At 43.3% G+C, this 15,457-nt stretch overlaps 1 protein-coding gene across 1 annotated transcript in view; it reads left to right on the top strand.

Moving 5' to 3' along the window:
* The window catches only part of CFAP54 (cilia and flagella associated protein 54), a 2,172,274-nt gene that overhangs the window by 1,465,770 nt on the left and 691,047 nt on the right, over nt 1-15,457 (top strand). Inside the window, exon 49 of the mRNA XM_085653834.1 lies at nt 4,925-4,978. Coding sequence (XP_085509960.1) covers nt 4,925-4,978 — 54 coding nt within the window. The remainder of the gene's footprint in view (nt 1-4,924; nt 4,979-15,457) is intronic.

The following is a 15,457-nucleotide window of genomic DNA, read 5'->3' as shown; positions in this document are numbered from 1 at the left end:
TCATCATGACGCCTGCCAAGATCAACTGTGTGACAGGTAGAGCATCTATATAGTACATTATGTAGAGCTATTTATAACAAAATTATGATTGATTGATAACAAACAGACACAATTTTATCAAAGAACATGGAACGAAAGGGGGGGAAGGAGATAGACAAAAAAAAAGAACAGAATGATCTTAAATTTCAACAGAATGAAAACAAAAATAATTGCAATACATATTAACAACATGTTTCACTGCCTCTCATCACCCGCACTCCTCCATTAAATGGAACACGTCACTAATGTAGAAATTTGTTGTCATGATAAATATGCTGAGTGTTCAATAAAGGAAAACGTGTGCCTCAAGCGGCACCCACAAAACACTGCCTCGTGTGCATTTTTAAATCAGGTTGATCATTATTAATTAGGCGTGTTCACCAGTGAATTTGTGTTAAGTGTGTATCAGTAGGATTGCAGGTCCCGATGGTCAGTTCATTCTGGTAAGCAAGTGGTTACACCTTGCCAAGGGTATGTAAACGTGGGCATCCCCATAATATGTGTAAGAGATCTGCGTTAATGGTGTTGCAACGAGGGCAGGCCGCATCAACATGCTCAAAGTATCTATTAATTTTGTCAAGGGTAAGGTACGCCGTGTGTATGATGTAGTGTTGGATCAATTTGAATCTGGCTTTATGTGGAATGGGCAGTGGGCCTTCCAATAAGGCGGACCACTGCACATCTGAGAAAGGATGAGTCAGGTCGGCTTCCCATCTGTTGCGGAGGGCTGTAAGCGGAAGGGCACTGTCTGCAAATCAGCACACCAAGTGACAGCCAGATCCCATCACATGAACGTATTGGATTGTTAGATGTATGGGAAGTTTGTGGGAGGTATCTCCCCATGTTTCCCCAATGAGGCCAGCAAGGAGTTGTGAAGCAAAAATTGACCGGAGGTTAATCCAGTTTCATTCATTAATTGTTCGTACAGAAGGAGGATGTCGTCATGATATAGGTCTCCTAGTGTATATTTCAGCTGCATGGCACGTAGCCAGTCTTAAGGACGTTGTGTGGGTGTCGTGTCTAGGGGTGGCAAGAAGTACCAATGCAGGGAGCGTGTGAGGTCAAGGCATGTGCAATAGCATCAATAGACTACACCTATCAGTAGGGGTCTGAGATTTTCGATTTAGAGCAGAGGTGGAATAGGAGAAGGATAGGGGATAGATTCCATGTTGGTAAAGTCATGCCTGTTTCCTCTAGTTGCTGGGCTGCCGACCATCTGGCCCCCCACTGGATCTGGGTAGCAAGGTAATAATGTTCCAGGTGTGGTACCATGAGTACAAGTGGCCTCTTAATACAATTTTGGACAAAAACATCAGTTTCCATCCAGATGTCATTATGACTTCATATAGTAATACCACGTATTAACATTACATTGTTGATAAGGATAAATCCTTTAGTTTAATTCTGGAGGACCTGTCTTCATAAAAAGGCCCACAATTATGGTTGCAGTAGCACCGTAGTACTAATTGCCACATGATGTGCTTCATTTTATGCATACATCAAAGGGAAATAGTCCCTGGTGATACTCCTACCTCATAATAATGATACCCCTGAGATCTGTAATACTATGTACAGTATTACTGCATGCGGTATTACAGCAGGTTAAAGGACAGTTGTAATCATGGCCTAACCCTTACCTCTGGCCCCTACCCTAACCATAAACTCACAGTTTAATGTAAAATAGTTTTCGATTTCTAATTAAAGTTTAAAAAGTGAATTTCTTTTTTGAATATTAATTGTACTTTTTTCTTATTTAAGACCATATTAAAATATTTAGTTTGTATATTATTTTAGGTTTGTGTTAACATGACCCTCCCTATATCCACCTACCTTTCCCTAAACCCCTCCCATTTAGTAATAAGTATTCTCTGTTTTCTAGCTACTGCCCCAGGTATCTCACACATTTGGTGCAAAAATGTATACCTGTGTGAGCGGAAATATTCGCAACGCTGGTGGGGACCTCCACTCTGAAAAGATAAGAGAGGCGGAGGTCTCTACACATAGGTTTGTGATTATCATTTTGTAGTACAAGGTCAGGAGTATTGAAGTACTACTTTACGTGCTCCAAAATGCGATTTGTGAATAGATAGAGTTTTTGAAGAATGTGCACTCAGAATCAATGAAATTCTGTATCAGAGTAAGACAGTCGATAAACTCAAGGTTTAATGGTCTGTAATTAGGGATGGTAAAACCTCCTTCAGGGTTGCATTATCAGCTAGTAATTTGCCACTTTCACAATTTAAGACCTGAACTGAAGGCAAGGGCACAGCATGAGAAGCAGGGCTTTTAACATCTATTAATGTGAACGATATACGTACTTTACCCTGTTGACCCCTGCCGCCCAATCTACCCAACATAGGCTGAAAAGCACCCTTATTCTGCTTTATGTTTCTGCCACTCATTCTAGAAAACAGGAAAACTGACAGTAGCTATACCATCACATTAATCTGTGCCAATTTCAGATTTTCATAGAAGATGCCAATAGACTCATAATTGAACAGTCCTCGTTAGGTATACAGAAAATTCAGGAATCGTAGTTAGATACAAAAAATAAACAAAAAGGATAGAACTCCTAAAGAGGTCCAACTCTTTCAATTCAAAGTCAAGATATTGTTATGCTGGATGAGAAAGCCATCCTCCATGGACATCTATTCAACTGTAAGAACAGTTAGTATATTCTCAAAAGCAATATCTAAAACATGATTGGGGTTGAGAATTTGATAACAAACAAGAGGACTTGGTCAATATTCACTACATTGGACCGGACAACTGGGCCTCTTGAATAGACACGACAAGTTAAGAATTTCTACATGGTTCTGGAAGAGCATTAATGGAGCCTGGAATTCAATTGGAACAGCTCGTAATAGAAAGTGGATGGATCACTGTCCCCGTATTGTTCAGTAGCAAATTTAGGCAGAGAAGCAGATGGCAAAGAATTAACTACTTTTCAAGCCAACATATCTTTCTCATTTTGGAGCTCTTTTGATTCGAGAGAAAAGGTAATGTTTCATTCAGGATAATTTCACATGATAAGAAATTTTGGCCTTACGAATTTGTAACATTGTTGGTTGGAGAAGCACAGAACAACAGGGTCCTTCCATTAATTACAGGCTCTGAAAAGAATTTTCTTTGAAATGCAAAGGGCAGGAAAGATGGCATTAACACACGTGTCTTGCACTGTTTCTAATTAAAAGAAAAACATTCTAGACACAGCCTCACCCTTTATAAAGAGTCTTCTCCCAGAAGAAGGCCTGAAGGAAATATGGGGAGTGGATGGTTGGGTACATGGCCATGTGTGTCATCAGCATTAAATCTGCTTTTGTTGGTTGCTAGCTGTAGCCACATCCCAAGTGTTGAAGAATGAATGTTACCACTGAGAGCAATATGTACTCAAAAAGTGCTAGATGCATGAACACGATTGTGTTGCTTTTCTAAGTCTGTTTTTAATCCTGCTAAAAAACACTGTGTTACTCACAGGTTAGGAAGTTATATTGTGTTATTTATAAATAGAGCTATTTATGGGTTTTATCATTTCTTCTCTAAAAGCAAACAGATAAAAATGGCTAAACAAAGATCATTTTCAGAAGCTGCTCAATCAAATGGACAATTTTTTTTGTTTGCAGTTTCTCATTTATGTTCTGTGTCTTATAAACAAACATTGCCACACTTGTTAGACATCTCTGAGCTTCTGACTTATTTACCTAGATGTCCATTCACCATCCATTTGATTAAATTTGACTTTAGCTCCCATAGTTTCGACCCTGATGAACACATCTGCGAAGCCCCTTATAATATTTAAATCATCTCTTGGGCACTGATGCCAAGTGACTGTTGGGGCAAGAGTGCATCTGATGGTTTCTGTTTACCACTTATCAAGCTGCTGATCAGGAATGGAGTAGGTGCTGGGCATTATTCCTCTCAGAGATTGTCCCTGTTTCACCAACGTTCCTTCTGCTTTCCATCCTCTACTCCTTTGCATGATTTTCCTTTTTTGGGAGCCATACTTTGTCCTTATAAAATTGATCTTGTTAATTATGTGCCTTGTTATTTCTGCTGGCACCATTTTATGTTTCATTCAAGCAAAGGGTTTCCTGGTTTAGAGATGGGCTTGCTTCATCTCATCTGTATTCAGTTATGTTTGGTAGTGATCTTGCAAATTCCCCTTGTGGTTGGACTTTGAGCACTGGATAAAATTTCCATTAATTGCTTGAGGTAATCAAGGTCCCAATCATTATTGGGCCTGCATTCCCTGGTTCCTCTGGTTTTGTCACCAGGTTAATGTGTTTTTATCCTCCCCTGTGACATTTTAGTATTCAACTGCTGTGCTCCATTACTGTTTCCTGACTGCCCTCTCTCTTGGCATTCTTCTCAGCCAACTGTTGCTCTGGTCCGATCAGAAACATTCACTGCTATCTGGGTGTTTGCTTGTTGTTTTTTTATGAATTATCTCTTTGTTGTCATCTATTCTAATCCAACTGCCTGTAGAAATGTTAATCAATTTTTCCTAACTTCTTTTGACCTCCTAATGGTGTTGGTAGTGGCTACCTACAAGGAGTCACATTCCTCTTTTGACATCACCTTTTTAATGTAAAATATAAAGTATGATTTCTCTAATAAACATTGTTTGTTCTTTTTTAAGCTTATTTTTCTCTTCTTTATCATTGTCATCTTTTTCTCCACGTCCTTCCATCCTTCTCCTCGTCCATCTTGCCCCCTATTTCTTTTTCTGCTCCTCAGCATTCTCATTATCTTACCCTACTTCCACCTAACTCTCCATCTTCTCTGCTCCTACTACTGACACCGGTATTCCACATACTTAGACCTCAGTATTTAATTTTAAAGTATTGTTTGAACCAACTTGTAATTTAATTTCCTTTTTTTGTAGGACAGTAAGAAATTTGATTCATCGAAATCATTGCTAGCAGATGACAACAAGTTGGTAAGAAATCATAGATAGGTGATTAAATCTGCACGTATGTGACTTATGTAGGGCAAACCTGGATAGAAAGCAATGAATCATCGTACATGATGTCGGTTTAACAGTAGATAGTGTAGACCGATAGGAACAGGGAAGTGGGGTGAGTGTGAGCGTACAACATCACGAGGGCTGGGGTTATGCTGGAGAGTGGAATGATGGTTGGTTTGACACAGAGTTGGGCAGCAAGGGAATGACAGAGATGTGGGTGGGACAAAGGATGTTGTTGGAAGTGGTTGTGAATGGAAACTTTACAAGGGTTGTTCCTTTTAGTGGGCAATATCAGAGTGTAATACATTGTAGTTACTCTGTGTTTTTTCATTGGATCCTATTCCCACTGCATAGTGTTTGTTTTGTAAATATCCTAGCCGAATGTGTTGTCTAGTTGATAAAAACATAAGCAACTCTGTTAAAGGATCCAGAATGGAATTCCCAGTGATAAACTGGAATCAGACGAGCCTTCAAGTGGTCCCATTGAATGCCACAACGTGTTTTGTGTGCAGGCTTATGTCTGATCCAGACATTGTGTTTCAGGACTGATGATCACTTTTTAAATCCAGCCAAACAGTATGACATAGTTGATTTGAATGCAGATCTTTCAGAGTTGAAGCACCACTTTAAAGGAAGGATGATAAAATAGCAGTCTATCATGCCTTTCAAGTTTTACGAATGCATGCAGTTTAGACACATCTGATAATCTGGTGAATGCAGTTGCATCAACCACACGATATCTATACCTTATATGTATCTCTTTTCAAGATGGCCTCTACTACCTTGGTATTGAAACCACCAGCTACTATGGAGGTGAATATCTACAATAAAGTATTATATTTGACACATGGGATCAATAAAAGCTTTCAGCACACCTTTTGCAGATATATGCAAGATGTCTGCGAGGATTCCAGGATGAATGGTACTGAGGACATAAAGTTCTAAAGTGTGGGAAACCTTTTAACTGACAAGGCATCCAGTAGTGGGCGTCTTGGTGGTCAATGTGGATAATGTTCAAGGAAAGCCAAATATATTTCCAAATTTGCATCTGGTTGAACAGTTTATGTGAGATTTATTTTCAACATGGTTTTATGTCTTTTTTAAAAAAATTGGAAGACTCACTCCTAAAAAATCTTCATAGTAGAAGCTCTGTCCTAGAAGACAATGTCAACTGTTGGCCATCAATTTCGAAACCGTTTGGGCAACTTGAGCGGTCTCATAGTGCTGTGTCTTGTGAGCTTTGTGCTTCACACCATCCTGATATTAGAACAGTGGTTCATCCTGAAGTACTTTTGGCGCCTGTCAAATTCAAATCTAGATTAGATTCCCTTTGAAGGGCAGTTCCTAAAATGGTAACACCAGAAGCACAGGAAGCATAAAAGGTGGTCCTCTTCTTCCCAATAGGGCATAAAAGGAGAAGATGGCCAGTCAGGGTTGAGCCATTGTTGGAAATTGGAATACTGGTTGAGCGGGTGAAACCCTGCGCAAACAGCAGCCATAGTTTCTGTTGGATGAAGTCACAAACCACTCCAAACTGACCTGTGCCTAACCCTCTGATAGCTTAGCACAAAAGAAGTCAGGTCTAACTTAAAGGGATTGGGTAGAGTAGTTATGCAACACTTAAAACCGTAAGAAAGTGAAAACATAACACAAAAAAAAGACCACACCAATTTAGAAAAACAGAATAAAATGTAATTAATTATTTGAGGCCAAAACAACAAAAATTCAATTAGTGCAACTGGAGATGTGCAATTTCAAAGTTTTAAGTAAAAGCAGTGCCTAAAAGCAAAAAAAAGCTCCAACTGTATTTATGTGGTCACTCCAGGCTGGCTCAAAGTCAAAACTTCAGGCTAACTGTGATGCAGTGCTGGCTGGATACAGGGACTAAGTAAAGCCTGCTAAGCAAAGCACTTTAAATCCTTGTGGTGCACAGCAGTGTTTCCGAGGAGCCCCTGGTCTATGATGTGGAGTCCTGAATCCTCAAAGACCATGCTGTTGACAAGTGGATTGAATGCGAACCCTGGCATTGAGGATGCGCTGCGCAGCGGCGATTCAAAAGAAGCTGTGGTGCTATGATGCGAAGTCTTGTGTCATCGTTGAGGGGACCGTCAATGAGGGGCTTGTGAGGCAAAGTCCAGTGTTGAAGATACGTCGTGCAGCGGTGGTCCTGAGGAAGCTGCGATGTGAGGTTCTGCATCGGGGATGCATTGCTCTGCAGCAGTTCCAAAGCAGCTGTGAGGAGATGCATTGCACTATGTCAGTTCTGCTCACAGGTCCACAGTTGGTTCAGGACTGGGGAGGCACCACCTGGAGAGAAAGACTCTCAGCAGGCTGAGTCAAGGGTGGTTGGATCCTTTTCTGTCCCTGAGGCTCTGAGCTGAAGGTCAGCCAACTAGCCCTTGGAGTCACTCTGGTGGTCCTGGGTTAACGATGCAGATCCGTCCTTTTCCCTCAGGCACCAGGGTAACAAAGTAGCAGTTCTGTTTGCAGAGCAGCACCAAATTTCTTCTGAGTCTTCCACAGGTCCAGAGGCATACTGAAGTGTTAAGTCTGAGGATCCACTATTTATACCTGGTGCCCTCTTTGTAGCAGGAGAAGGTTATGCCCGCAAAGGTGTTTAGACTTTCGTGCCTCCCTTCCCTGGCTCCGGCTTGTCTGGGGTCACAGAAGACTAGTGTCAAAAACCTTTTTGAGTGTGCTGGACAGAGCCTTTGTGATGTGAGGTAGGTGACAACAACCCCCCCTCATCAAGTCAGAGATGGCCCACCATCCAACACTTATTCTCCCTTTGTCTCACAGTCTGGGAGCAATGCACAAAGACCAACCGCCAGCTACACCTAGTCATGTGACCCACGATACAGGTTGCCGGCACCAAATGGTTGGGACAAGAAAATGGCAACTTTGCAAGAGTGGTATTTCAGAATTGTGACTTAAAATCCGACTTTACAGTTAAAGAGGTTTTTAAAATGCAATTTTAAGGACACCAAACTCGACTTTCCTTCCTGCTCCAAACTGAAAGTTATCACTTTTTAAATGTAATAAGTTAACCCAATGTTATCCTATGGGAGAGGCAAGCCTTGCAATAGTAGAAAAAAATTAATTTAATAGTTTTTCACTACCAGGACATGTACAAGTGAACAGTACATGTTCAACTTTTTAAATATTTGGCGTCCTGCCCTATGGGCTGTTTCTGGCCTACCCTAGGGTTACCTTATATGTATTAAAAAAGAATGTTTGGGCCTGGCAAAATATTTATTTTGCCAGGTCGAAGTGTCAGTTTAAAGCTGCACACAGGCTGCAAGGTTAGGCCTGAGACATGTTTAAAAGGCTAACTAAGTGGGTGGCACAATAAGTGCTACCGGCCTACTAGTACCTTTTAATTTACAGGCCCTGTGCACATGTAGTACCACTTTGTTAAGTTATATTGATTTGTAAAGCACACTGATCTCCCGAGAGGGTATCCAGGCACTTGGGCAGGTGTGTAGGTTTGTGATACCGAGGTGCTTATACAAAGAGCCAGGTCATCTACTTCTAGTGGAACTGTAAAAGTGTGGAGGAGGAGGCTCTGATGTGTTGATGGAGGTCGTTCCATGTCTTGGATGCGATGTAGGAGAATGAGTGACCTCCAGTTTTGCTTTTGCACATGCGGGGAATATGTGCGAGTGAAAGTGTGGTAGAGCATAGGTGTCTGGTAGGCTGGTGAAAGTGTATTTGACTATTCAGGTATTCGGGTCCTTTGTTGTGTAGGGCATTGTATGTGTGCGTGAGAAGTTTGAATTGCTGCGCTTGTGCATGGGGAGCACTGAAGCTTCTTAAGGTGCCGTGCGACGTGGGTGTGGGGTAGGAAGTCTAGTATGAGCCTTGTAGCGGTGTTCTGGATGGACTGAAGTCTATGTAGGAGTTGTTTGGAGAATCCAGTGTACCAAATGTTGCCGTAGTCCTGCCTGCTGGTGATGAATGGTCCATCTAGTGTTCAAAGGCAAAAATGTGAAGATTTTTCACAGCATGCATAGCATATAGAAGAAGGAGGTGCACATTACATTGACTTGACCCGTCATGTTGAGCTTGTCATCTAGGATGATCCCTAGATTTCTTGCATGGTCTGTGGGTGTGGGTGTTGGTCCTGGCTCCAACGGCCACCAGGTGGAGTCCCATGGAGAGGTCTTGTTGCCGAAGACCAGTACTTACGTCTTGTCGGGTTTGAGATGCAGACAGTTGGTTCGAATCCAGTTTTCTACCATGGTCATGCAGTTGGTGAAGTTGGTTCTGGCAGTGGTTGTTTTGTTTGTCAGGGAGAGGATTAGTTGGGTGTCATCAGCTTAGAAGATGACGGTGATGTCTTGTGATCGGATGATGTTGGCAAGCAGTGCCATGTAGATGTTGACAAGGGTGGGGCTGAGGTACGATCCCTGAGGGACTCTGCATATTAATTTGTTGATCTGTGATGTGAAGGGTACCAGCCTGACCATTTGGGTTCTTCCTGTGAGGAAGGAACAGATTAATTTGAAGACATATCTTTGTATACCAATCTCGTGGAGTCTTCTGATGAGGGTGTTATGGGAGACAGAGCCGAAGGCCGCAGAGGGCTCGAGCAGGATGAGGGCCACTGTTTCTCCTCAGTCCAAGATGATTTGAATGTCATCGGTGGCCACAGTGAGTGCTGTTTCAGTGCTTTCTTTCTGAATCCTGATTGAGTGCTGTCTAGAAGATGAAGAAGTTCAAAATGGGTTGTGAGTTGCTTTTTGATGGCCTTCTCAATCACTTTGGCTGGATAGGGAAGCAGGGAGATGGGTTGAAAGATTCTCAGTTGATTCAGATTGGCTGAGGGCTTCTTGAGGAGGGCATGGATTTGTACCAGTTTCCATTCATCAGGGAACGGGGTGGGCATGAAGGAAGTGTTGATGATGTGAGCCAGTGGGATGCTGATTGGTGATGTTCCCAGGTTGGAGATGTGGTGGGGGCATGGGTCTGTTGGGGCCCCTGAGTGGTTGGTCTACATGATTCTTGCTGTGTCATTTCTGGTGAGGGCTGTCCTTTCAGTCAGGTGGCCAGCAGGGTTTTTGGTGTGTAGGTTAGCAATGAGTTCTCTGGGGTTGGGTTAGTGTGTGTAGTTGCTGTAGATGTTTGCGTTTTTGCTGTGAAAGAAGTTGGATAGCTTGTCGCAGAGTTGTTGGGAGGCAGCGATATTGGTGACAGTGGCTGAGGACAAGGTGAAATTCTTATCAAGAAGATTTCCTTGCAGCTGTTGGAGCTTCCATCGCTGTGGTCCACTAGTGCTTTATTCTTGGTGTCTCTTATTTGCTGCTGATAGCTTCTCAGTGCAGCCTTATAGGTAGTTCTGTCGGTGGTGTTGTGGCTGGCTCTCCATCTCCTTTCTAGCTGTTTACAGTATGTTCTAGCTACTTACAAGTAGATTAAATGTGCCAATTGGGCGTTAGTCAATTTCACCATGTCTGAAGGAGAGAGTACTAGCACGTTAGTGCTGGTTAGCAGTGGCTAAGTGTGCAGAGTCCTAGGGCCAACAAAAACAAGATCAGTGAAAATGGAGGAGTAAGGCAAAAAGTTTGGGGGAAGACTACCCTAAGACTGACAAGTCTACAGGTCTAGCAGTCATCTTTGGAGCTGGTGCCAGTATTAAAGGAGATGAAGCTGAAGGAGGTGAGTTTACCTCTTACTAGTCCATATTCAGACCTAGTTAGGCGTTCAGGAGGCAATGTTGGCAGTTTTGCCAAAAATACTTATTGTGGTGTGCCCTCTTGATAACATGATGCCTTTGGCCAGACTGTGCAGTCTGTGGCTTCAGGTTTCGGTTGAGTGGTAAGGTTTTTTAAAGCTGATACTGGTTGCATAGTTGGGGTCAACTTTGCTCATGTCTTCAAACGCAACATCCATTGCAGAGAGGGCTCAGAATTTGTCATGAATTTCTTGATTGCATTGATTTTGATGATGCCTAGTAATCAAATAGAGATTTGATAATCAGTACTAGTAGCAAGATGAGGATAATTTCCTTGAGGATGAAAATGTATTGCCACCTATTCAGACTGATAAAGAGCTCTACATGGACTTCCAGAAGGCAGGTGGTCTTCAGAACACGTTTCAGTCTACACTTATCATAAAGGCATCTGCAGCTTTGAACATTCAGCTGCAAACAGAGGAGCAGAAACATAATATGTCCATGGAAATACCAAGAGATAAAAAGATGATAGAGGTTCTCTCCCAATTTTTAGACGCACAGGTACACGCCGCTACAACAGTTTCAGAGTTGCTCCAGTCAACTCCAGCAGTGACTAGGCATGCAGCTTGTAAGTGCAGAGCAGCACCTTCCAATCCAGCTTACTTCTTACCCAACATCAGAAAGCTATGTAAGTTTCTTCTATGATGTTAGAGTAGAATACCTTTCTGTTCATGGTTCTAATAGGGAATCAAAGAGATTTTATGTTAGACAGAAATGTATTTGCTTCAGGCAGTCTGTAAATAATATCATTCAAAGCTGTATGTCTAATGTCTCAGTATATGTATACTTTATGGGTAGTGGCTTTTTAGGGAGGCTTCCAGTTTACTTGACCTTCAACAGAGTGCCTTCAAATAGTTATTGAAGAGCAGTGTAGAATTTCCTTTTAGATGATTCAGACCATTGTCAACACTGTTGATGCATTCCAAAGTATTATTAATACGGCATGCATGGATGAGGTCCACTGTTTGGTAGGGGGACATTAATGTCCAATTGCTGGACATGCCCCATGGTGGTCAGTGTCTATTTGGAGAAAAAGTACACGATTCGCTAGCGCTATTTAAAAAGAGCACACTGACTGCTATGGCTCTACCAGTGTAATTTTGGTGCTTTGTTCAATCCTCCTCCCCAGCTTGCTACTTTGGGAGTGGATCACATAATCAAGTTACGGGAAGCGGTAACCATTACAAAAAGAAGTTACTTATCTTCAGTAACTTTCTTTCTGATTGATGTCTGCTCTTGTGTATGCGTGCTGCCCCTCTTCAGAGTGAAAGGAATATCTGATTGAGACTTCTAGCCACAGATTTCTTACCATTTAATTATCCCAGGCATCAGACTGGATCCGATTTTATTTTTTTGTGAGCAATACCCCTGAGCACCGGTGTCATGCCCCGTGATCCGGATCGACAGACGATCCAGTATATAAGGATCCTAGGCGCGTACGAACACGCTTAGCGTTCTAGCTTGGAGCTCTGTTTTCCGTCTTTGTTCCGTGTGCCTGACTTCCGGTGGGAACTTCCTGTTTCCGCAGTTGCGTTACGAGAGTTTTGAGCCTTCGCGGGTTCAGCCCGTGTGTTCCGCGTCTTGGTGAAGACGCCTGATTGTTTATGGTCACGAGCCCTTCAACACTCTGGCGGCTCGCTTTTGCTTTGGTAGCATTTGATTCCCGCCACGTGTGGCGGAGTTGCGAGTGAGTGCAAGTTCTATCCCTTCCCCGGTGCTGCTGCTTCGTGGTGGTACTCACTCCTGGGTGGCGGTATTATGTATGTATGCTTCGTTTGTTTCCCAATTGCCTTGTCCTCCAGTCCCCTCTCAGAGATTAAGGGTGTCGGAGTTCCCTTTACGAGCTCATTCACTCACCCGATACCCTGAAATCGCTGTTTCCTTCTCTGCTGATTATTGCGCCCCAGCAGCGCCTGGTCCCCAGCTGAGGCCACATACCTTTCAATCCCTCACCGTACCAGTTCAGCCCTATTCATACTTCTCAACAGTGGTGCTGGTTTCCCCTGAGACAGAAGACTTAATAACCCGTAGGGGACGCTAGCGTGGACCACGTTACAGGGGCCGGTGTACGTCTGAAGCACGGTAACAGCGCAGTGCGCTACACATTTCTTTTGCACTTATGGACACAGTACAGGGTGGGTGGATGTAATTGTTATCGTTTTGTCTTTTCCCCCTAGGTATTAACCTATACCTGAATAGTCTCTCGTTGTTACCTACCATGTGGAAATAGAGGGAAGCGGATGTATATTACCGTTAGTGAGTAATAGACCGATAAGAAATTGTACGAAGAATTTGATGTTACATGAAAGAATATTCCCTGAATTGTTTACTTTATGTGGTGTAGGAATTCTTGGCCTGCTTGTTCCACGCCTGCCCCTTCCTGAGTCCCATCCTTTTCCAGTGGAGGTGACACCTTTCTTACACAAAAGCAAGACCCCAGTGGTAGGTGGGTTTGGTAAATGTCTATGGTGTTGAAGTGAATGAGGTGATGTTTAAAAGTGATTAGGACTTTCTATTGCAGCGCTCAGAGAAGAACTACATCCTTGGTTCCACCACAGCCACACCACTGAAGTCACACCCTCCTTCCCTTGTTTTGTTACCCTGTTTTCCCCTGGCGTGTCATCCGGTTCTCTAGTGTTTGATAGAGACGGAAGGCCGTAGGGGAGGACGGAGACTTACTCTTCTGATTCCTGACGCTCCTGCAGAAGATTCTGAGAACCATTACAACCGGTAGATGGCGTCATTGGCACCAGAAGTGACGTGCATGGGTGCCTATATATGTGCCACCCCAACTAGCTGATGTCTGGAATTTTCATTCCAAGCCAGTCAGTGCAGATCCGGACAAGAGTTACCCCTTAGTCATTTTTTATTTTTTAGTTGGCGAAGCCTTTTTGAGGTTTTTCCTCCTGGTGTGGCAGCAATGTCATCACGGAAGACCGCATTCAAGTCCTACCTCTCCTGTCACGATTGATGTTGGCGACAGAACAACCCCGTGTATGCCTCTGGTGCCTCAAGAGCGACCACGACCCAAAGGCCTGTGCTGATTGCCGCTCCATGAACCCGAAGGCTTTGAGGGAGCAATCCCTCAAGCTGCTGGCACCTCAACGTGCGACAATTGAGGTTCCGGTCGAGAGAAAGTTCCCAGACATAGTCGCAGATTCCGTGATCCTAGTCAAAGTCCTTGGGTCACTCGGGGAAGTCACACCACCAGTAGAAGAACAAGAAGTCGAAGGGATTGTTGCAGAGATTCTGCTCTGGAACAGATCTATGCTTGGGACCATAGAACATCAGCATGTAGGAACTGAGTCACCATACCACCTCAATATTGTTGAGCCCAAACCCAACTAGCTATAGTGCCTCATTTGCCCTCCTAACCTTACCAGAGAAACAAGTGAATCGGCACCCCAGAGCACAATACTTTCGATCCACTCCGGGATCGCAGTAACAGTACACACCTGTTAGCTTTCTCACTCGTACTTGTCCACAATAAGATAACCAGGAGACACAAAGGAAGTTTAAAATATTTATTTAAATTATCGTGATCTGAAATACAGTATAAGTGCCACAATTAGAAAACAAATGCGTACTACAAATACTGTTAGCATGGTTAATAATCCATAGACCATAAAAAGAATTGTCATTTAATAGGTCAGAGGAACCTAACCCTCCCGCTACTGAAGTTAAATAAATATGTATATATATATATATATATATATATATATATATATATATATATATGTGTGTGTATTACCTACTGGCGGTCGCCAGTAGGTAGTTATAGTTAGGACCACGTTTCCATAGGAAATCCGCAACATTCTATTTTGAATAACTTTGGCGCCGGTTGACGAATCCTCGTGAATTTTTCAAAATAGGTGGGGCGCTACGCTCCGCTCCTACCCTGAAAGTCTCGGGTGGATTCGTCAAGCGGGGGCTGAGATAAAAGGGGGGTCCCAAAACGCGTTTTTCCCATGCATTTTTCCATAGGACCTTTAGACACAGCTACAGCCCGAACGGCTGAACAGAATTACTAGAAATTTGGCAGAGAGGTAGTCCTCAGGTCAAGGAAGTGCCTTTTGTAGGTTTGGTGTAAATCTGTTCAGTAGATTCTGCGAAAATAGCCTTTAAATCAATATATATATCTGAGCCAGCTTACGGTGCGCTTACGGTGCGCTTACCGTACGCGTACGGTGACGTGCGCGAGCGCGATTCTGATTGGCTGTTAGATCTTAGTAAACATTCGAATCGGTCGAAACCAGGAAGCGGCGGCCGCCATTTTCTCTCTCGTACTCAGAGTGTGGATTACAAAACAAAGGGCAAAAACATGTAAAGGAGCTGTTTAGCCAGCTCCAAAGCACCTAGCCATGTAGAGGGAGTCCCCAAAGATCCCCCAAGGCCAAAAACGCAATTTTAATTTTTTTGTTCATTTCGCCGATTACGCTTACCGTACGCGTACGGTAAAAAATTATTGAAAAAAAAAATTATCCACACCCTCCCCACCCCGTGTGAAAATGGTGCCCGTAGGGCACCATTTGTGCATGGCTTATCAACAATTAAAAAAAAAAAAATTTAACCTTTCACCATATGTCCTCCATGTGCGCACGGTGCGCGAAGCGCATCGTGCTTACATGGCCCATCTAGCGTAACGTGGGCACGCGGTGCACGGCACTAACTGCGTAAAGTGGGCGCGCGGTGCGCGAAGCGCACCGCGTGCTCACTGT

This window comes from Triturus cristatus, chromosome 4_1 (assembly GCF_964204655.1).
Source record: "Triturus cristatus chromosome 4_1, aTriCri1.1, whole genome shotgun sequence".
In the NCBI taxonomy this organism is placed as follows: domain Eukaryota; kingdom Metazoa; phylum Chordata; class Amphibia; order Caudata; family Salamandridae; genus Triturus; species Triturus cristatus.
The sequence above is the reverse complement of the archived record's forward strand: the minus strand, read 5'-3'. Positions and strand labels throughout refer to the sequence as shown.